The sequence below is a fragment of the Aquarana catesbeiana genome, linkage group LG04 (assembly GCF_042186555.1).
Source record: "Aquarana catesbeiana isolate 2022-GZ linkage group LG04, ASM4218655v1, whole genome shotgun sequence".
NCBI classification, from domain to species: domain Eukaryota; kingdom Metazoa; phylum Chordata; class Amphibia; order Anura; family Ranidae; genus Aquarana; species Aquarana catesbeiana.
In genome coordinates, this window is record NC_133327.1 from 548083883 (window position 1) to 548108010 (window position 24128).

A 24128-nucleotide genomic window follows, 5' to 3' on the forward strand; every position below is an offset into this window, starting at 1 on the left:
GAACTTAAATATTATAGTATCCGCCTTCCAGCTTTGTTTCCCTACTGGTAAAACGTGTCAATAGCGAACTCCCTACTTAGGCTCTGTTGCCACTAGGGCTGGAACTAACGATTATTTTCATAATCGATTAGTTGGCCGATTATTGTTTCTATTAATTGGTTAATAACCTTAAAAAAGTGTGGCGTATAATTTAGATAATATGTAAAGTTTAAAAAAAGGCAATTTATTCTTAAATATCTATATGCAGTGGTAAATATATATAACCAACTATATGGTTAGAGAGCAAAATCTCTAATCCACTCTGAGAATAACAGACGGAACAGATATACTGTATATACTATTAGAGATGATATACTGTATATACTATTAGAGGAGATATACTGTATATACTATTAGAGGAGATATACTGTATATACTATTAGAGGAGATATACTGTATATACTATTAGAGGTTGAATCTGGTAAATGTCATCAGACTCAGATCTTTTTTTAAAGAAAAAAAAAAAAAAGTTAAAGACAGTTTTTCAGATTTTCAAACAGAACTGTAATATATTATATGCTGGCCATACAAAAACAATGTCTTCCTTAAAAAAAAATTTAATTTTAAGAACGTTTGTTCGATTTTCGAATCGTTAGTGGGGTCAAATCGACGTTCGTTTTCAACCACAGTGAAAGGAAAATTTAGAAATAATAGAAAACTGCTTGGTCAAAGGAATTTTTCAGACAGTGCATGTGGTTTTTGTTCAGAAATTACATTCATTTTAAAACAGAATGTTAAAAGCAAGTGAAAATTTCAAACAACATTCTTTCATTCAGTGAATGTACAAAGATTTTTCATATGAATGTTCTCGTCTAAAAATTGATCCGTGTGGCCAGCATAAGGCTCAGTACACGCCTATGCAGTTTGCTATTGATCTGCTTCTACACTGCTTTTTGCTGTGCATTATATATCGTATAGAGTGCCCCAATAGCAAGGTAAAGAAAACTTCTGCTTTTAGAACCATTCACTTCCTGCCCAGGACTACATGTCCCATGAGGCATTGCTCCTCACACATTCACAAGTTCTCAGGTACTTACTGACATGTATAAACGGTGTACTGAGCTGTATGCGTGCTGCACTGTATTTCCTGATAGGTAAACAAATAATGCATTCTGCTAGCAGGCCAACTAATCAGCTGGCCGATTAATCGATTATGAAAATAGTAATCGATTAATTTCATAATGATTTGTTGTTTCAGCCCTAGTTGCCACAAAGTATAGCAAAAAAGTACTCAAATTAATGTAAGAGCAATGAGGGACAATCATCCTTCAAAGGGCAAGCAAATATTGCAACTTGGGAACCTATTTAGGTCATTTGGCTTAGGTTGAAAAAACAAAAAAAAACAGACTTGGGATGAATTCTGTAAATACAGTGTGCTTTGCAGTCCAGATTTCCACTGAAATTTGGAAATACAGTGGCATGTGTATATAACTGGCCCCAATACTTCAGTTGCAATGCATTGCTCGCCATCACAGAGGTCTGAGTAATCACACTAAAAAGAATGGCTGCTGATTTGTACATGTTAAAGAAATCATATAAACAGCAACAGCAGCAAGTGAACTGGATCCAAGGCTGTAATCTTGCACATCACCAGCCACGTAGGCAAACCCTAGCAAAAATTGCTTTAATACGCTACTAACACGTAACCAAAAAAAAGCGAATATTTAATATTTCTTTTCACAGGTATGTGCTTATGAGAGCTTCACACTGTCACGTTTTCATTTTCAGGCAAATTCTACCAAGTTCAATGTCTCACTACTGAAACTGCTTCTGATATTGCAAAAAGAAGGCACATGAAAATCAAGACAAACAAATAGAATAACAGACTTTAAAAAACCCAATCTACACTACTGGTCAATTCCTCCAAAACAGCCAAACTACTAGACATCAACTACTAATAATCTCAGATCAATGTAAACTATACCACTGGAGATTGTCACTGAAGCTGGCACAACACATCATGAAGAAAATACAGAACTCTTTAACAAAATGAAACATGCAAAATTAAGGTTACAGGTTTCTCATGAAATATTCAAACCTGACTAGTTCGATATGGGGCACTTCAATACCCTGATGTTGACCCTGGAAAAAATGACAGATTGGATTAGTCATGGGATCTAGTTAACATTTTTAAATGTTTTCCTCTTGCTCTACCAAGATAACTTATAAAGGCATCATAGCAAAGTCTACTGTGTGGCAGATTCTTGCTCACGCTGCACACTACACTGACAACAGTAACCACAATGATTTTGTAATACTGTATGTGGATTACTAGTGGCACACAAAAAAACCCCAAAGGGTAGCGTATTTGCACATGGGCACATGTACTGTGGTTTTGACTGAACAGCTGCAGGGAGCCCAAGACTTTATTTTTTGTTTAGTTTGTATTTGGCAATTGTCCCCATAAGGGTGCTTTCACACCAAGGCGTCGGCGGTAAAGCACCGCTATTTTTAGCGGTGCGCTTTTAACCCCCGCTAGCGTCCGAAAAAAGGGTTAAAACCGCCCGCAAAGCGGCATGTGGCCGGCTGCGCTGCCCCATTGATTTCAATGGGCAGGGGCACTTTAGGAGCGGTGTATACACCGCACCTACAGCGCTGTAAAGATGCTGCTTGCAGGACTTTTTTTTACTGTCCTGCAAGCGCACCGCTCCAGTGTGAAAGCACACAGGCTTTCACACTGGAGAGACAGGAGAGGCTCTTTACAGGTGCTATTTTTAATGCTGTAAAGCGCCTCAGTGTGAAAGCAGTCCAAGCATCTATGTATGGTTTCTAGACTTCAGAGGTATTTCTATAGAGAAAGATACCTGTATGCATATGCTGCAGTTGATATTTGGAAATTCATTTCAGTATAGCACAGTAGCATTTGTTTAACAGCAAGCAAATTACATTTGGGCAAATATCTGAAAGGCTGGGTACACACTGGTACGACATACGACTTTGGAAGCACATATCGCATGACGTGTGTAAATCAATGATTTCCTTTGAGAGACATCTTAACTGGTCCAACACAAGTCAGTCCTACTTTGAAAAAGGTTCCTGCACTACTTTGATTCTACTTCAGCCCACTGAATATCATTGAAGTCGGATCAAAGTAGGATCCTTGTCCTAACCATCCGACGTGGTAAATACAGCAGCACTAAAAGGAATTTATGTCACACTGGAATTGTTTTTATTGATCAAAAGACAAGTAGTACTACCTCAAAGTAGGAGCAAAATCTTATCTTCTTCATTTAAGTCGGATGGAAGTAGGACCGAAGTTGCAGGGCAAAGTAGAATGTCAGTCGTACAACAGTCGTGTCGTACCAGTGTGAACCCGGCCTAAGGCCTTGGTTCACACATGTGAACAGGGCTATCAGCAGATTCCTTCAGCAAGAATATGCAGATTTCCAAGGCTGAAATCACAGGTGGTTTCGAAAATCTGTGGTCAGGTAGCTTGTACAAAGCAATGACAGGCTGACCGGAGTCACCACTGGTTACCTGCAGTTATGGACAAAATGATAAACTGCAGATAAGCATTGAATGTGTGGATAGATGTGGACAGTCACAGCTCCTATCAGCCTGTCATTGCTTTCTACAGACTTCTTAACTTCAGCTGTTTACAACCACCTGTGATTTCAGACTCATGGATACTCAGTTTGTTAATGAATTGTTGATGTCAGAGGGAGGGTCTAGTGTTATTGCTTTGCAGATGCCCAAACTACTGACAAGATGTTCACGCGTTGCCATATGTCACTGCATGAAGATCAGAACTCCAAAAAACTGATTTGAACAACTTTGAGGCTGGGTTTACACCTCCGACGGATGTGGCTCGCAGCAGGGGTCCGATGCGTCCCTGTTCTCCGCTTCAGGGACAAATCAGAGCCGAATTTTTGCCTGAATTGGGCCCTGAAACAGAGCCAAAGATGCACAGCATTCCTACAAGCCGCTCCGCAGCCGCCACAGAGATATGTGAACCGGCTCCATAGAGAGCCAGTCACAATCTCCTGTCATCCGAATTGAATAGGTGTGAACCCAGCCTGAGGCTAGGTTTACTGTGTATACGGATGCGGCTCACAGCAGGGGTCCGGTGCGTCCCTGTTCTCCGTTTCAGGCCTGAATTTTTGCCTAGCCCCCCCCCCCCCGAGATGTGTGAACCAGCTCTCAATCTCCTGTCATCCAAATTGGATGCGGGGAAAGGCGCATCTAATTCGCAGAAGTATGAACCCAGCCTGAAAGTATGTAGGGTGCATTTGCATATGGGACAAACTTAAGTTAACCTCTACTTTAACCACTTCAGTATCAGGCACTTTGACCCCCTTCCTGCCCAGAACAATTTTCAGCGTTCAGTGCGGTCGCATTTTGAATGACAACTGTACCCATAACAAATTATATTTTTTTTCGCACAAATAGAGCTTTCTTTTGTTGGTGTATATTCATCACAGTTTTTTTTATACTTTGCAAAATAAACAAGAGACCGAAAAAGTTGAAAAAAAAAACAACAAATATACACGTGTTTTTCTTGGTTTCTGTTATAACATTTTGCAAATAAAGAATCGTTCGTTATAAATTTAGGCCAAACTGTATTCTGCTACATTTCTATGGTAAAAATAACCCAAATCAAGTGTTTATTATTTAGTCTGCAATAAAGTTATAGAGCCCATAAACTATGGAATACATATCTGAAAATTGATTATTCCTGATTACTGACGGCCTACCTTATTTCTTGAGGCCCAAAAACACCAGGACAGTACAAATATCCCCTAAATGACCCCTTTTTGGAAAATAGACCGTCTAAGGCCCGTGGTGCGCGTTCTAGGACATCATATGACGTTCACCGACAACGAAGATCCCGCCCCCTCCATCATTTGCCAATAGGTTGGGCGGGAACTGGTTAAAGTGGAACTGTTTTTCCTTTTTTTTAAATGCACTCTAAATTTGCAAGCCAAAAATAGTGCATTTATTCACACTTGTAAAGTTGTTTTGCAGCTTTTCCAGAAGGTCTTCCAGCTGCTGTGTAGGAGCTGGGATTCTTTATAACCTCGTCTTCATCTCTGCTGGCTGAACAATCCAGAGATCATAACCTTCCTCTAACCTTTCTCTTAGTATGCCATTATGCTCCTATATTTTAATGCTGTGTAGGCTGCATTTTTTATCCCCTTCCCACCAACCACAGAATCCCTTTAACAGGGTCTTCACATCCAGGGGGCAGAAAGGATCGGCCGATCACATAACCACTGTGATTAGCTGTCACATGAATGGGAGCCGGTCCCACCCTCTTCTAATCATTAGTAGAGTGCAAGAGCTGTCTTTGACAAGTCATCCACTGTGCTGGGAGCATGCAGAGGGCTTGCTCTGGCTCACCACAGAAAGCTTTGATGCCTGTGGACTCGTGCGTGCATTGAAAAATGTTACTTTAGTTCTGATTTAAAGCGGAGGTCCGCCCAAAAAAAAAAAAAAAAACAATTAAAAGCCAGCAGCTACACATACTGCAGCTGCTGGCTTTTAACAATAGGACACTTACCTGTCCTGGAATCCAGTGATGTCGGCACCGCAGCTGATGTTTCCATCAGCTGTCGGGTGCTGCTGCTGCCATTGCGGGTAAGGGTACCCGGCAGTGTAGCCTTGCGGCTTCATGCCGGGAACCCTACTGCGCCGCTCCTCTCTCCTACTGGCCCTGCGACAGGGAGAGGATGACGGTGATGTCACGGCCCGGTCTTCCGGGAAGTGGGAACGGGATACCTGTCAAATCCCCCTCCCTCCCGAAAGGTGCCAACTGTGCTTTAAGTGAACCCCTTATCACTTTACTCATAACTCCTGTGCAGGATTACCTGCTCCAAAGACTAACTTTCTTGGTAACAATTCCGAATTTACAGCTTCGTTCTCCAGGAATGTGGGAAAGAGCTCTCAACTTTCAAAATGACTAAACCGCATTACTGGAAGCCAATTGCTCCCACCACACACTGGTGACAGAAAAGCAATATAACTTATTTTCTATGTTAAAGTGATAAGTGCATTAGAAAACTCATATGGAATCCTTTACTTTAAAATGTCATGAGCTTAGATGTGGATTTGACTGTCCCTGACCTACTCATCATATTTACTGATTGCAGTCCAGTAATTGGTGAAAGGATATAAACCGTCAAATAACTATCTATATAAATTACAGTATGTGTGGACAACCAAACTTATCTGTAAGGACTTCTGGGACATGTCGATCCCACAAAATGAAATCGCTCACTGACATAAAAGGGTTTGTTTGTTTTTTCAGTATTAGGCTTTGTAAACGCAGAGTGTAAAAGATTGATGTGAACAAGCAACCAACGAATTAGTGAAACTTTCCTCCAGCTTACAGCATCTTTGAGGAGTACTGAAAATAGTTCTTTAACAGGAACTGCAGTCTGCTCACATAATTTGTAATAAAAACATCTTTGCCATTCTGAAGCTTCCATTAAAACCACTTTGTATATAGTGTGACTCTGTACTTGTCAAAAATGCTGCAGAAATCTCTCTCCACCGAGTCTGGCTGCAACCATTTTAACTGTGGGCAGCTGAAGCTGCTGCCTGCTTACTTCCTGGATTTACACAGACACACACCTCCAGCTCTGCAGCCTGGCAGCTCTCACTGGCCCTCCTATGACTCATTTCCCCTCCTTTCCTGGCAAACTCTTACAGAGTGAGAGAGAGCTGTGCATGATGTCATAAGCCTAGGCTTTTTACCTGACAAGAAACAGCAAGTGGGGTGTATAAGGTATTTACTGGCAGAAAAAAAATGTTTTACTATCCACTTCCGGACCACCGCACGCAGATATACATCCTAATTTTGAAGAGGGATAACTTTGTTATGGCAGCAGATAGCTGCCATAACTCTGGTATCCTCTTCTTCGGGGGGCGGTCCGGTTTCCGGTAATAGTGGTCTCTGCGGCGGCTTCGCAGCGAGATCACTTTTATCGACGGCAGGAGGGGGCCCTCTCCTGTGCCCTCCGCCGCTTACCGGAGCCGTCGGTAACGGCAGAGGCGATCGGATCCTTCTCCTTCCTGGGTATGGAGATGAGTGAGGGGAAGATGGCCCATCTCCATACAATTGCAGGGCGGAAGCAACGTCAAAACGTCACTTCCGACAACAGCTTTTAAAGGGCCTTCTTTTTTTTTTTTCAAATGACAAATTTTTTTTTTTTTTCTTTTATTGCATTTTAGTGTAAATATGAGATCTGAGGTCTTTTTGACCCCAGATCTCATATTTAAGAGGTCCTGTCATGCTTTTTTTCTATTACAAGGGATGTTTACATTCATTGTAATAGGAATAAAAGTGACAGTTTTTTTTTTTTTTAAAGCAGTGTAAAAATAAAAAATAAAAAGGTAAAATAAATTTAAAAAAAGAAAGAAATTTTAAATGCGCCCCGTCCCGCCAAGCTCACGTGCAGAAGCGAATGCATACGTGAGTAGTGCCCACATATGAAAACGGTGTTCAAATCACACATGTGAGGTATCGCCGCGATCGGTAGAGCGAGAGCAATAATTCTAGCCCTAGCCCTGCTCTATAACTCAAAACATGCAACCTGTAGAATTTTTTAAACGTCGCCTATGGAGATTTTTAAGGGTAAAAGTTTGTCGCCATTCCACAAGCGCAATTTTGAAGCGTGACATGTTGGGTATCAATATCTTTCACAATATGAAAAAAAAATTGGGCTAACTTTACTATGGTCTTAGTTTTTAATTCAAAAAAGTGTATTTTTTCCAAAAAAAAGTGCACAAATATGGTGTGACAGAAAGTATTGCAACGACCGCCATTTTATTCTCTAGGGTGTTAGAAAAAAAAATGTATAATGTTTGGGGGTTCTATGTAATTTTCTAGCAAACGAAACAGTTTTTAACTAAACAACAAATCTCAGAAAGAGGCTCGGTCCTTAAGTGGTTAAAAACAACAAGGGAAGAAGAGTTAATAGATGGAAAGTTGAAAAAAATGACGAAGGTCTGCTTTAGGACAACCTTCAGCTCCAGCTTGGGTACATAAAACACAGTTCTTATAGGTGTTCTTGTCAAATTTAACAAGCTGCTAGCAGGTTTCAGCACTCTTTGAAACTACCCTAATCAATCCTGCAAGGTTTTTTGTTTTACACCAGCCAGCTCCCTTGGCAGGGCCATTTCTAGTTGTGGGGGATCACAAACCCAGCATGGCAGATGGCCCCCCACCAGTCTGTCTTCTACCATCCCCTCACACTGAAAACACTCTTGGATCCTGAAAGAATTCTGATGCTAAACGGCCAATAGGAAGTGTCCATGACATGCAGAGAGTGACATGAACACCCAAAAAAGGCCCCGCCAGATGTGAACAGAAGAGGAGGGAAGACTCAGGACTGGAGCATCACATGACTGCAACTTTGAATAAAAAGGGCATTTTAAATGTTTGCTTTTTCTCTAAATACAGCAATCGGTTGGAAAGGCATGGAAGCAGGGTTTTTAATTAAGTTTTTAGGGGGGGGGGGGGCATTGTGATAACTTTTTTTAATTTAATTTACCTAAAAAAACAAGCAAGAATCATGAATAAAACATGAATGTTGTAAATTTGGCAGTTCCTTTGGATAAAATCTTTAGTAAAGTTGGAAAAAACTTTTGATGGATACATTGGAAAATAGTTCCGGATAAAAGCTACTGCACGCATAATGCTTAGAAAACCGTTTGCTTCATGCTGTACTAGGGCTGGGGAAAAAATCGATTTAAATCTTGATTCGAGTTGAGAGGTCAAATCGATTCAAAATTTAAGCAAATCGATTTTCTTAGATTTTTTTTTTTCACCGCGCCGGTCCTGAGGCGCTGCGGGCATGAGTTTTTAGGCGAGGCCGCGGCTTTGGCCTAGTCCGCGGCTTCAGCCGGACGCCACAGACTCGCCTAAAAACTCATGCCCGCAGCGCCTCAGGACCGGCGCTGACACCGCATCAGTCCTGGGGAGCTGCGGGCAAGGAGTTTTTAGGTGAGGCCGCGGCTTCGGCCTAGTCGGCAAGGCCAAACGCCACGGACTAGGCCGAAGCCACGGTCTTGCCTAAAAGCTCATGCCCGCAGCACCTCAGGACCGGCGCGGTTTCCAAAGAAAAAAAAAAAACTCGATTCGAATTGTGAATCGAGTTCTTTTTAAGAGAAATTTTTTTTTTTTTTTAAAGAAAATCTCCCAGCCCTATGCTGTACCACAACGAACAGACCAAGTCTAAAGTAACAGGCTGTTAACTGTCACCAATTCTGGCCTAACTGGCACATACAGTGAGGGAAAAAAGTATTTGACCCCCTGCTAAATTTGTACGGTTTCCCACTGACAAAGAAATGATCAGTCTATACTTTTAATGGTAGGATTATTTTACCAGTGAAAGACAGAATAACAACAAAAATATCCAGAAAAACGTATTTCAAAAAAGTTATAAATTGATTTGTACTTAAAGCGGGGGTTCACCCACACCGCCAAAAAAAAAAAATATTAAAAGCCAGCAGCTACAAATACTGCAGCTGCTGACTTTTAATACATTGCCACTTACCTGTCCCGGGGTCCAGCGATGTTGGCAGGGGACGCCGAGAACCCGCTCGGTTCTCGGCAGCTGCCGCTGCCATCCTAGGTGAGGGAATCAGGAAGTGAAGCGTTGCGGCTTCACTTCTCGGTTCCCTACTGCGCATGCGCGAGTCGCGCTGCACGTCCCTAGTGGTCCCCGCTCTCTGCTGGGAGCTGTGTGTTCCCAGCAGACAGCGCGGTCGGGACAGGAAGAAGCATAGACTCCCATGGGAGTTTATGCCGGAAGTAGGTGCAAATACCTGTCTTTGACAGGTATCTGCATCCCCCTCCCCCCTGAAAGGTGCCAAATGTGACACCGGAGGGGGGGAGGGTTCCGAAAAGCGGAAGTTCCATTTTTGTGTGGAACTCCGCTTTAAATGAGTAAAATAAGTATTCGATCCCCTATCAATCAGCAAGATTTCTGGCTCCCAGGTGTCTTCTACACCAGTAACCAGCTTAGATTAGGAGCACTCTCTTAAAGCGGAGTTCCACCCCAAAGTGGAACTTGCGCTCATCGGATCCCCCCCCCCTTCGGTGCCTCAATTGGCACCTTTCAGGGGGGAGGGGGGTGCAGATACCTGTATAATACAGGTATCTGCACCCACTTCCGGAAATAGCTAGCCGCAGCTAGCCGCAAATGCCCGCCCACCCCCATTGTGTTCTGGGAAATACACAGTAGCCACAACACAACGGGGACCAGTGTAGACGTGCAGCGCGACTCGCGCATGCGGGAACCGGGCAGTGAGGCCGCAATGCTTCACTTCCTGATTCCCTGACCGAGGATGGCGGCGGGGGGCAGCCGAGAGACAAGCGATTGATCGGCTTCGGCTGCCGACATCGCTGGACCCTGGGACAGGTAAGTGTCCATTTATACACGGGAGAATCTTGTCAATGATCTCAAGTCAGCTGGAACCATAGTCACCAAAAAAAAAAATTGGTAACACACTACGCTGTGAAGGACTGAAATCCTGCAGTGCCCGCAAGGACCCCCTGTTCAAGAAAGCACATGTACAGGCCTGTCTGAATTTTGCTGTCGAATAACTGAATGATTCAGAGGAGGACTGGGTGAAAGTGTTGTGGTCAGATGAGACCAAAATCGAGATCTTTGGAATCAACTCAACTCGTCGTGTTTGCAGGAGGAGGAATGCTGCCTATGACCCCAAGAACAGCACCCCCACTGTCAAACATGGGGGTGGAAACATTATGCTTTGGGGGTGTTTTTCTGTTAAGGGGACAGGACAACTTCACCGCATCGAAAAGACGATGGATGGGGCCATGTGCCATCAAATCTTGGGTGAGAACCTCCTTCCCTCAGCCAGGGCATTGAAAATGGGTCGTGGAGGGGTATTCCAGCATGGCAATTACCCGAAACACATGGCCAAGGCAACAAAAGAGTGGCTCAAGAAGAAGCACATTAAAATCCTGGAGTGGCCTAACCAGTTTCTAGACCTTAATCCCATAGAAAATATGTGAAGGGAGCTGAAGGTCTGAGTTACCAAACGTCAGTCTCAAAACTTTAATGACTTGGAGAGAATCTGCAATAAGGAGTGGGGCAAAATCCCCCCTGAGATGTGTGCAAACCTGGTGGCCAACTACAAGAAACGTCTGACCTCTGTGATTGCCAACAAGGGTTTTGCCACCAAGTACTAAGTCATGTTTTGCAAAGGGGGTCAAATATTTATTTCACTCATTAAAGTGCAAATCAATTTATATCTTTTTTGAAATGCGTTTTTCTGGATTTTTTGGTTGTTATTCTGTCTTTCACTGTTAAAATAAACCTACCATGACAATTTTAGACTGATCATTTCTTTGTCAGTGGGCAAACGTTCAAAATCAGCAAGGGATCAAATATATTTTCCCTTCACTGTATGAGCTGGATGGACATTCCATACAGGTTGTATAAGGACTTGGGCTGTTGTAAATATTAGAATTATTATATAGAATTTTTATAGCACCAACAGTTTGTGTAGCGCTTTACAACATAAAGGGAGACAGTATAGTTACAATAACATTCAATACATCAAAGCCCTGTGCATCAGCGCTTACAATCTGGGGAGGGAAGGGGCTAGCAATATAAAAGGCATCAACTATGAGTGATGAGTTGAGAAAGTAAAGTACAGTTTTTAGCTTGATGCCTAAAAGGTTTTCCTGAGGAGATCAGCTTTCAAGGATCGCCTAAAGCCCCGTACACACGGGCCGAAAGTCGGGCAGCATCGGTCTCGGCCAGTTCAACAGGAACCAGCCAACATTCAGCCTGTGTGTACTGCAGCCGGTTCGACAGAAGCAGCCGTTCAGCTGGCTTCCGTCAAAGGGGCACCGAAAAAGGTTTGCTGACTGGCTACCGATCACTGCTCACAGCCAATGGCTAAGAGAGCTGACCGGAGTGTTCTGGCGGGGGGGCATCCCCTTGTCAGAACACAATAGCACAGCAGGGGAGATCATAGTGTTGTCACATACAAAAAAGGAAAATAACATTTTCCTGTTTTATGTGAGAGGATAGTAGAGATTATCAATGACATTTAAAATAAAGCATTTCTCACAATTAGAAAAGTTGTGTTTAAACCAGTTTTAGTTTAGTCTACAAAACTAAGTAATTTAGTTAACTAAAATATGACTAAAATTAACGTAATTCAGATGACTAAATTACAAACTAAAACAATTTGGATGACTAAAATGCAACTAAAACAGCATTTTAGTCAAAAGACTATGACTAAAACTAAACTGAAATTTTACATCAAAATTAACACTGTACTACCACATAAGAATAAGTGGAGGGCATCTACTAAGCTGTTGAAGGATAAAAAAAAAAAAAAAAAAAGAATCTTTTTTTTTTAATTTAATTTTGGTAATATATTCAGGCAATATGTGCAATGGCATTTACAGCCAATAGAGTTTACAGTTTTTTTTATATTTTAAACTTGCACTTCTGTTTGTCAAAAAATAATATTTTTGTTTGTTTATGAAATTTCATTTTATTTATAAAGACATTTATTTTATACAGACAACAGCTAAATCTGTGTCTGTAGTGCATGTCCAAACCTTAATACCATAAATAATAACACATTATTATATTTGTTTACTCCAGTAGAATATAATGGGTTTGGAAATTCTAGAGAAATGCTTAAATAATGCATTTCAATTTAACTAAAACCATAAAATGTTAGTCCATTAAAATGTACTGGAGATTTCAGCCGACTAAAATAAAAACAATTCAGGTGACTAAAACTAAAATGGCATTTTAGTCAAAAGACTATGACTAAAACTAAATTGAAATGCAACGTCAAAATTAACACTGACACATACTGCTTTGAATATGCTGGCAGATTGCATATTAAAGTGATACTAAATTCTCGTTTGTTTTTTTTTTCTTTAAAAATAAGAAACATGTTATACTTACCTGCTCTGTGCAGTGGTTTTGCACAGAGCAGCCCTGGCTGTTCCCTCTTCTCCTGGGTGTCCCCACAGCAAGCAGCTTGCTATGGAGGCACCCGAGCCGCAGCTCTGTGTCCATTCTGACACAGAGCTGCAGTTCGGCCCCACCCCCTCTCTCTCCTGATTGGCTGAGACACAACAGTGGCTGTCAAAGTCAGTTAGCCAATCAGGAGGGAGAAGCACGGACAGCCGAGACACTTCTGCACATCGCTGGACAGTGATGGGGCTCAGGTAAGTTTTAGGGGGGCCTGCTGCACACAGAAGGTTTTTTATCTTAATGCATAGAATGCATTAAGATAAAAAAAAATGTCTGCCTTTCAATCAGTTTAAGTTATGGTATAAATCACTTTTAGTAATGGTAAAAAACACGATTACTATTTACTCCAAGGGTCCAAAAATGTCTCACCTGAGCTGTAGCTTAAATTGGTTCATAACAATACTCCGCAAATAAGGTACTTTAGAATATAGGAATCTAAATCAAAGCTCAATTCCAAACACAACAAAAAGAAAAATACCATTGCATTGCCCCCCATACTGAAAGGGTTAAATGCTTGTTTTTGTCAAGGAATAGAGAATACCCTACTCCTCGCTCCAGCAGGAAACCTCCAGCGATGCGACCGGTTCCATGAAGCCTATTCTCTAAGGTGCTTCCAACCACAGTTTCAATCCTGCCTCCTACACGTACAGTGCAGGGTTAAAAGCCCTGCACTGTATGTGATGACTCTGAAGAACCACCTACAGCTAAGAGTGCCAGAAGAAGAGAAGAAGAGCACAAGAGTGGGGGTAAGATAAATAACGCAGCCTTCTCCGCCCAAAACTAACAAGCATTTAAAGTTGTTGCAACAGCTTTTTTTTCAACAAAAATGTCTATACGTATCTGCTCTGTGCAATATAATTACACAGAGTGGCCTCTCTTGCTGGTGCCCCCAATAGGAAACCGACTGCCATGGGGGTACCCGTGCAGGCTCGCTCCCGAGCCACTGCAGCGTCCACTGTCACAGACAGCGGGACTCTGCCCCGCCCATCACTGGAGTTGACTGACAGGAGCAGGTGCCAGTGGCTCCCGCTATCAATCTGCCCAATGAGGAGGGAGACAGAGGTGAGAGCTGCTGCTCTAGTGCACGTCGCTGGATCAGGCTTAGGTAAGAATAAGTGGGGGCTGGGGGGGATCCTGCAGCAAAGAAGGTTTTTTACCTTAATGCAAAGAATGCATTAAGGTAAAAAAACTTGAGGCTTTAGAACCTCAATCCTTGCAGTGAGGATTGTGATGGTGCCAAGTTTTTCTTATTATTACTGGCCAGAGTTGGGCTTTGATGGTTATGAACCAGAATTTGTGGCCTGCTCTCTGTACACAAACAGCAAACAGCAACAAACTACAGCAGGTGTGTTGCACATGAGGACTTCCAGATTCTATGTGGATTTTTGGATCCCATTTTGCTTCCCTGTAAGATCCAAATATACTTTTAGATAACTTAAAAAATAATTTTGCCCACAAGATACTGTACTATAAATATAATGTGGCATGCCTTATCATGATGTTTGCACAGCATTTAAATGATAGCATGTGTTCAAAAATATAAATTGAGAAACTGATCAAGACAACTTGCTGCTCTATAAAATGCTAGTGGTAGCTTGCCTTGATCCTTTGATTTTGCAGTAGAAACACCTAGAAACTGGTTGGAGCTCCTAGAAAACTGCTTTGTGTATGGCCAGTAGATGTCTCGGAAGTGACTTGTTACATTTATTCTGCAGGTTAGCATAACGTAAGAATGTGTGCAATTGATACACTACAATCGGTTGAACAGTATTTAGAGCTGCACGATTAATCGTCAAGAATCGTTAGTGCGATTTTTTCCCTGTTGCGATCTTGACAAAAGTGTTTCACGATTCTTGCTATGCAAAGAATTCTCTCTGCTCTTCTGAAGCCACAGCCATCAAAAGGAAGAAAAAAAAACTGGCAGTCTGCCAAGAATAAGAACATTCTTTAGCAGTTGAACTAAGTATAAACATTGTAATAATTTGTCAAAGGAATAGACTTCTGTGTAAGGCCCCTTTCACACTGTCGGACTGTTCAGGTCCGCCTGTCAGTTTTGTCGGCGGACCTGAACGGGTGCTCCATGTTAGTCTATGGAGCGACGGATGTCAGCGGTGACATGTCCGCTGACATCCGACCCGGTCTGCTAAAATCAGACGGATGGCCCTACGTTCGCATCCATCCCTGGCGGATTGGATCGGGTGAGATCTGATGAAAACGAACATGCTGTCCGTTTTCGTCCGATCTCTCCATAGCAACCAGCCACGCTCGACAAGCCCCTCCCCACTAAGTGAGCAGAGAGGGACCTGTCATCCACCGGCTCAGCGGAGATCAACGGAGAGATCTCCCGCTGAGCTGGCAGACAGAGGCAGACTCTGTGGCAGTGGATCCGCCTCGTGAGAATAAAGCCTAAGTGAGGAAAGTTTAACCACTACCTTTTACTGACTTTTGTTGGTTTCGAGTTAAAATGATTTTTTTTTTGCTAGAAAATTACTTAGAACCCCCAAACATTATATATATTTTTTTAGTAGAGACCTTAGAGAATAAAATGGTGGTTGTTGCAATATTTTGTCACACTGTATTTGCGCAGCGGTCTTTCAAAAGCAATTTTTTTGGAAAAAATTACTTTAATGAAATAAATAAAAAAAATAAATAACCAGTAAAGTTAGCCCATTTTTTGTATAATGTGAAAGATTTTACATTGCAAGAATCGTGATCTTTTTATTCTAAGCAAAAAAAATTGTGATTCTCATTTTGGCCAGAATCGTGCAGCTCTAACAGTATTATGTTTTATATACTACACTAATTTAAATACATACAAATTAAAAATCTATTTTATAACACTGAACAGTAGGAAATGCATGCAGAGGATTCATATGTGTCCTCAAACTCTGTGCAGGGCCTTGAGACTAAATTGTATACGGATAAACATAGCAAAATATGCCATATTAGACACTTGCAAAACACTTTACTATTTCTGCCTACAGATTTGTCTTGTGCTTCAAGCTGTCCTCACTTCAACCAGCTCACCACTGAAAATGTTGGTTTATATTTATCACTTTCCAATCTGTCATACTTGACTTCTCCACATCCTAACCTTGAAATTTAAAGCTGAACTCCGAGATATGCAAATATTGTCTAAATACAACACGCATATTATTCCATGGTCTGTGCAGTAATCCAGTGAAACTTTGTCTCTGTGTAGGAGCTTCCTGTAATAAAGACACTGCTGCTTTGTCCCCATGTTCAGGGTGACTGGTCTTGTCTCCTCCCCTCCTGCAGTTTTTATTGCAGGCAGCCTGTAGTAGGTGGGCCTGCCACAGCTCTGATCTCTGCACAGACTATGTGCATCACAGTGATGATGTCACTGCTACTTTTACACGGTAAAGCTGGGCTTCTGAAGGCATCTCATGCTCACAAAATATACTAAAGTTCTTATTTTTAAAATGAAAGCTTCGGTACTCACTGGCTTCATATTCGAGTGACAGGCATGAAGCAAACGTGTAGCAAATGCAGTCTGAACTTCTAGGCTGCATACATCCACAGCCACTGACTGGCCATTCCTACCTAACCAACCATAGAGGCTGTATGTACACACCTTCTGGATGAGGACAGCCTTTATGAGCTGAACAAAGATCTGAAGCCAGACTGGAATGAGCGTTTAGACAAGCAAGAGAAACATTATGGGTACAGCCCACAACCTAACAGAATGCGGCTGTAAAGAAGAAGGATCCATGCCAGGGTTTAGTTGTGCTTTCAGCATTAGAAGTTTGCACCATGGCACTCTTTTTCTAATAACCCAATTATCATTAGTGATGCCTCACAATGTCATGCGTACAGCTGGCCTACGAATACCTAAAGTTCCATGACTTTTTTTTCATTATTACTAGGAGTGCACTGAATGGGAATTTTTGGTGTCCAAACCAAAAATGCAGGATGCAATTTGGCGAAAATCAAAACCGAAACTGACAGTTTTTAAAAAATATTTATATTTTTATATATAAAATTGTATTATATTCGACTTTTTAATTAATATTATCAATTTAAATTCATATGAATTTATTGTTGGCCATTATTGGCACCTTTAGTGCAAGAAAGGTCAAGAAAAATGCAGTCTGCAATCTCTGACCATCTCTTGTATCATGTCCTCAGTCTCTAACCATCTCTTGTATCATGTCCTCAGTCTCTAACCATCTCTTGTATCATGTCCTCAGTCTCTAACCATCTCTTGCATCATGTCCTCAGTCTCTAAAGCAGTGTTTCTCAACTCCAGTCCTCAAGGCACCCCAACAGGTAATATTGTCAGGATTTCCCTCAGATGAAATTGCTATGGTAATTACTAAGGCAGTGAAACTCGTCAAATCACCCGTGCAAAATAATGTTAAAAGGGTTGTAAAGGTAAAATTTTTTTCACCTTAATGCATTCTATGCATTAAGGTGAAAAAACTTTTGACAGTACCGCCGCCCCCAGGCCCCCCGTTTTACTTACCTGACGCCTCGAATCTTCGCTGCTCGTCCTCGTCATCTTCATTGCAGCTCAGCCTGGTCGCTGATTGGCTGCAGTGGATGGATTGAAAGCAGCGCAGCCATTGGCTCGCGCTGCTGTCAATCACATCCGATGACGCGGCGCGCCGGGGGGCGGGGCCGAGTGATACAGCGAGCGGCTATAGCCGCCGGCTGTATCACGGGAGCGCGCCCGCAAGCACTCACCACCGTGCGAGGGAGCTTGCATTAAGGTGGTAAATGCTTGCGGGGAGGAGCTGAAACAGCCGCCGAGGGACCCCAGAAGACCAGGTTCGGGGCCACTCTGTGCAGAACGAGCTGCACAGTGAAGGTAAGTATAACATGTTTGTTATTTAAAAAAAAAAAAAAAAAATTAACTTTACAACCCCTTTAAGCCTGAAAACATGACCTGTTGGGGCGCCTTGAGGACTGGAGTTGAGGAACACTGCTCTAACCATCCCTTGTATCATGTCCTCGGTCTCTGACCATGTCTTCTATCATGTCCTCGGTCTCCGACCATGTCTTGTATCGTGTCCTCGGTGTGCGACCATGTCTTGTATCATGTCCCTGGTCTCTGACCATGTCTTGTATCATGTCCTCGGTCTCTGACCATGTCTTGTATCATGTCCTCGGTCTCCGACCATGTCTTGTATCATGTCCCCGGTCTCCGACCATGTCTTGTATCATGTCCCCGGTCTCTCACCATGTCTTGTATCATGTCCCTGGTCTCTGACCATGTCTTGTATCATGTCCTCGGTCTCTGACCATGTCTTGTATCATGTCCTCGGTCTCTGACCATGTCTTGTATCATGTCCTCGGTCTCTGACCATGTCTTGTATCATGTCCTCGGTCTCTGACCATGTCTTGTATCATGTCCTCGGTCTCTGACCATGTCTTGTATCATGTCCTCGGTCTCTGACCATCTCTTGTATCATGTCCTCGGTCTCTGACCATATCTTGTATCATGTCCTCGGTCTCTGACCATATCTTGTATCATGTCCTCGGTCTCTGACCATATCTTGTATCATGTCCTCGGTCTCTGACCATATCTTGTATCATGTCCTCAGTCTCTGACCATATCTTGTATCATGTCCTCAGTCTCTGACCATCTCTTGTATCATGTCTACAGTTTCTTACTTAAACACACTGCTAATAGTATTAGCAAAATTTCCATTTGGTGCACCTCTAGCAGACATAATACAAGAGATCAATGCAGCATCACCAGTGTAGTATACAGTAAAATATAATTCAAAATGTACTCCTTTCTTTTGGATGTAGTAAAAAACAAAACAAAAAAAAAGTAATTTTTTTGTATCGTCTGTGTCACATTGAGGAGACTTTCCTTCATTTCCTGTTCCAAAGTTAAAAATGGGTCAGAGTAATGCTATCCATACACAGCTCAAATTGCATTTCTGCTGAATCTGACATAATTCTAGCAGAGGGTGGCCAACATACACTTCTACTTATGTTGAATGCCATGTCTTTCTGCTGCATTCTGTGCTCCCCACCACCTTCCATGCATCCCTAAGAGGATATGCCAATGATGCAGAGGCAAGGGGGTGGGGGTACCATAGCAGTGAGAAGGCATTGGTACCCAACATACTTGGAAGTACTGGATTCTAAAAATTCCAATGCCTCTAGTTCTGCAAGAGAGCAAAGACTGGCTACAAGAGAAACCGTTTTGATAGATATAACTGTACTTTAATGTCGTGTGGTTTTGTTTTTCGTAACAGGACCTCTTTATAGCCCCATTCCAAGCAGGAAAAAGTTACCCTTGCAGTGAAAAGGCACATCAACACAAAGCAGAAAAAAATAGCTTGTCAATTCAAGTGCATTTATTGCACGTAACTGCAACACTTATAGCACGAATCTGGCCTTACTCTTGCTCTAAAGGCACCTGTAGATACTATGGGTGTCACCTAATAAGAAACAAAAAAATGAAAGTAGTTCTTCTCCCTACAAACAAATTAAAAGTCAGCAGCTACAAACACTGTAGCTGCTTACATTTAATAGGACAATTATCTGTCCAGGGTACAGCATGGCCTTCACACAAGCCAGCTCTTCGTGTCCCCGGCACCGACATGTTTACTTTGGGAAGCCAGCTGTGACTGCTTGCGGCTTCATAGCCGGCTGCCCACCACGCTGCATTTTGTAAATGGTCCCCCAGCCTTCTGGGACCTGTTAAAGGAGAAGTCCAGCCTGAGTTCGACGAATAAGCAGGAGTTGCACTTTGTGGTGGAACTCCGCTTTAAATAGTTTGTTTGGACCAAGCTTGCCCAAACAAACTATTTCCTTCACCATCACAGGCACCCATTGTTACTACTGTAAACTATATGCTGCATGGGAGAATTCACATCCCTGGAACAAAATTCACAGGAAGCCTTGTATTTTATCAATGAATACAAGGCTTCCTCTGATTGGCTGAGGTGGAGAGGCAGGCAGAAGGCACTGCTCAAACACAGCGCTGTAAACTGTGAATGGCTGATGCCACACAGTTTATACAGTGCAGACAAGGGCAGCATGTAGTGGGATGTAAAATGTGGCATACAGGCAGGTAAGTAACTTTAACGTAAAAGAAACATGTCTGTCTTTTCTGCATTAATGCTACTTACCTGCCCTTGTACAGTGAGCCATGCACACACAGCTCACTGTTCAAAAATTCAGCGTGCACACGAGTCACCTAATCCCCACCTGACGATTGAGACCCGGAAGCCAGACACTCAAAGATATCAGCAGCTGGCCAGGGAGCTCCAGGATACCGCATCGCTGGAGTTGAGGCGAGCATTGTTCTACTTTAAAGCTGAACTGCAGCTTTTGTTACACTTTTACATAGTTCCTTTGGGCCAAGCTGGCCCAAACAAGCAATGTCCCTCACTAACATGTGGGGCCGTTAGATGTGTACTACAAACTGTATGCAGCTGAGGCTGCAAACAGCATACTGCACTGTCTTCCAGGTTCAAGTGAAGACTTCCAGTCTCATACCCGGAACACAGTAGACTCTGATTGGCAGAGGTTGTGGCATCATTGGCCTGCCTCTCCAACTCAGCTAATAAGAGGAAGCTTTGTATTCATTGCTAGAATATATTGCTTTCTATGAATGGCTGTGCGCTGCTCAGAGAGATGCTATTGTGTTCCGGGTATGAGAGGAAGGTTTGGGCTCCAACCCGGAACACAGTGCGGTATGCTGTATGCAGCCTCAGCTACATACAGTTTATAAAGCACATCCAGCAGCCTCACTTGTTAGTGAGGGACATAGTTTGTTTGGGCCAAGCTGGCTCAAACAAACTATGTAAAGTGTATCAAAAGATGCAGTTCAGTGTCAAACAAAAGCTGGAGTTAGGCTTTAAAGGTGTTGCAAACCCTGTGTGCACCTGCCCCTCCAGACCCCCCCTTTTTCTTACCTGAGCCCGATCGTTCCAACGATGACGAGCAGAGCAGCTCCAGTCACTGTCTCAGGTCTTCATTAGATTGATAGCAGCAGGAGCCATTGGCTCCCACTGCTGTCAATCAAATCCAGTGACATGGGAGCCGAGTCCTGCTGACTATGTCAACGGACACAGCAGCAGGACTCAGGAGTGTGCCCGCACGAGTGCCCACATGGTATGTAGCTCTTTGTGGGGGCACTTGATAAAGAGGAGGAGCCAGGAGTGCTGCCGGGGCCCCCAGAGACTGAGCATCAGGCCGCTCTGCACAAAACTCTTGCACAGAGCAGGTAAGTATAGGCATCTTATTCAAAAAAACACAAAAAAAAAAAAACCACACAGGCCTTTAGTCACTTTAAGGAGCACAATAATCAGTAAGATTACTGTTCTTGGTTGTTTGTTGGTATTAGGTGACAAGCTCAATATCAACAGGTTCAAGAGCAAGACTGATGCTGGATCTATGGCATAAGCGTTATATGTTCATGTGCAATAAACCCACTTGAATTAACTTTTTTATGTGACGCATTGATGTGCCTTCTTCTTCCACAGCATACAGATGTGTACCTATTCACCCCACATCTATGCATTTCCCTGTGGTCGTGTTTGTGCAGACATAGCGATCTATTCAATTGAACGGTCTGCTGTATCGTACCTACAGAAAATGCAGGGAAAAAGTCCCCGACACTTTTTTGTAAAAATGTGGCCACTGAGAAACCACACAGTGCTTTGACACCATTCATTTCCACCCACAGGAAATCACACCACATTTTCCAATGTGTGGGGCTCCTGTGTATGCTAAACAGCAATGCATTTCTGCTGCAGTTGCAGGAACGCCTACAAATTACAGGCCTACCTGCAATAGTGTGAACTTAGCTGTGAGACCTCAAACTGCAACAACAGGAGGGAAGTGGACTAGCCATGGTGCTGGGGATACGCCCCAGGAAATAACTGTCCATGCTGGGTCAACAAGATCACCATTCCAAGAGAAACTTGAGGCATGGACCACAATGTAAATTCTGGTGCTTCATCTATGTCCTCAAACCATCCATAAATATGCATTATGCACTAGGTGGAGAGAAACCTTCCATGAAAGAGATCTTTTCTCACAGAGCTGCACTTGGAACACCCCCACAGCAGAGCTGTGCTCAGTGCCCGGGTAACCCCCATAGCAGAGCTGTGCACAGGGGAACCCCCCCCCCATAGCAGAGCTGTGCTCAGATCACCCCTGCTATATAGCAGAGCTGTGCTCAGATCAACCCCGCTATATAGCAGAGCTGTGCCCAGGGGAACCCCCCATAGCAGAGCTGTGCCCAGGGGAACCCCCCATAGCAGAGCTGTGCCCAGGGGAACCCCCCATAGCAGAGCTGTGCCCAGGGGAACCCCCCATAGCAGAGCTGTGCTCAGTGCCCGGATCACCCCCATCGCAGAGCTGTGTGGAGTGTGACCAGCACAGGCCTACATAGCAGCAGCCTGGGAGTATAGTGAGTGGGCTGCAGTGAAGGAAGGCCCCGTCCTAGAGAAGAATGGCCGGGCCGGATGATGCGTAGAAGGGAAGGAGACTGCTCGGGCAGCGCTGAGCCCAGGCCTCCCTCCTCCGTCCAGCACACCAAGGACAGCGGTCCGCCCTCCGATGCACACACACACACACAGGCAGAGAAAAAGAAATGAGAATGAGGGATGTGCGACTACAAACCTCGCTGTTAAAGGTTTTGACGGCCTCCATGTTGTCGGGTGATGTAGAAGCGCCGTGTTGTTTGGAGGAGGAGGTGGCGACGGCGCCTGTAGGGGGGAGAGGGGAGGAGGAGGCTGGAGGGAGGGGGAGGAAGCGGAAGCTCAGGCCTCGTGACAAGGGGCTGCGGAGAAGTGCGGAGTATAGGAAGAGGGATGTTCTCTGACAGACCATAGAGAGCGGGGGGGGGGGCGGGGGGGGACTACAAGCCCGGGCTAACACCACCGAGCTGAGCGGCCCCGGCCGGGACTTGTAGTCTCCACATTGCCGCTCACTGCTCTGTCATAGAACGTCCGCACTGACTGAGACAGATACACCACCTTCCCCTCACACATGTCCGGACAGTCACGTGGTGTATACTGCCCGCCAGAAAGACAAAGGGCAGGGATTGAGGAGTTTATAAGGACACAGGTAGACCTGGTATCCCCGCCAGGGGGGGTGTCTGCTATACAGGGAAACGCCCCCTCACTCTAAGGGCAATGAGAGAGCAGGGTATAGAGAGGAAGTGATGTCACTGAACAGAAGGAGGTGGGTGGAGTTTGTTCTATAACAGACAAGCTCACCCAATGCTTGGGAATTAAAGTGATTGTAAAGGAAAAAAATAAACATGTTTTACTTACCTGCTCTCTGCAGTAGTTTTGCACAGAGCAGCCCAGATCCTCTTCTTCTGCCCATCCCCTCTTGCCGAGTGCCCCCATAGCAAGCCACTTGCTGCGGGGGCACTCGTGCATGCTCACTCCCAGAACGGCTCTATCCATAAGACAGAGAGTGCGTCTCAGCCCCCCCCCCAGGTTTGCCACCTCATCCATTTAAACCCAAACACCTATTAATTACACAAGTCCTGTACTTGATTAACCACTTAAGGACTGCCCCACGTACATATACTGTGGTAGGGCTGCCCTTAAATGCAAAATCACGTACCTGTACGTAATTTCTTCCATCGGCTCTGGGGTGCGCACGCGCAGCTGGAACCGCGCCCCTGCTGTGATTGGACACAGCGGGAGCCAATCAGCAGGTCCGGCGGCCGTAATGGCCACCCGCAATCGTTCACTGGAGAGACAGAACGGCGGTCTGCCTATTTAAGCAAGGCAGACTGTCGTTCTGTCAGACAGGAAGAGAGATATCTGTGATTCCTGCTAATCAGGAACACAGATGTGTCTCTTCCTGGACTCTGTCCATCCCTCACACAGACCCCATACACACTATTAGATTTTCTGCAGATTAATCTATCCAATGAGAACCTGAGACACTGGCTGGAGCTGCTGTGCTCATTCCCGTCACTGGAAAGATTGCGCACAGGTAAGAAAAATGGCGGCTCTGGGGGGGCTGCAGCACAAAAGGTTTTTCACCTTAATGTATAGAATGCATTAAGGTGAAAAACAGTGAGACTTTACAACTCCTTTAAATTCACATGGTGCCTTATCTTCATTAAATTAGCCTCAGAACCTGTGTAATTAA

General features: G+C 43.8%; 1 protein-coding gene across 2 annotated transcripts in view; it reads right to left on the minus strand.

Annotated features, from left to right (window-relative positions):
- The window catches only part of SCAF8 (SR-related CTD associated factor 8), a 115368-nt gene extending 92586 nt beyond the window's left edge, over positions 1-22782 (minus strand). Inside the window, exons 1-2 of one of the 2 annotated variants that reach the window (XM_073627934.1) lie at positions 22635-22767; positions 2078-2121 (exon numbers count right to left, since the gene is read on the minus strand). Coding sequence is in view for 1 of the 2 variants with exons in the window: in XM_073627933.1 (XP_073484034.1) it covers positions 22635-22664 (30 nt within the window). In the remaining variant the exon portion in view is untranslated. Of the gene's footprint in view, positions 1-2077; positions 2122-22634 lie in introns of both variants that reach the window. The other variant, XM_073627933.1, reaches the window with a different exon arrangement.
- Positions 22783-24128: the final 1346 nt, after the last annotated feature.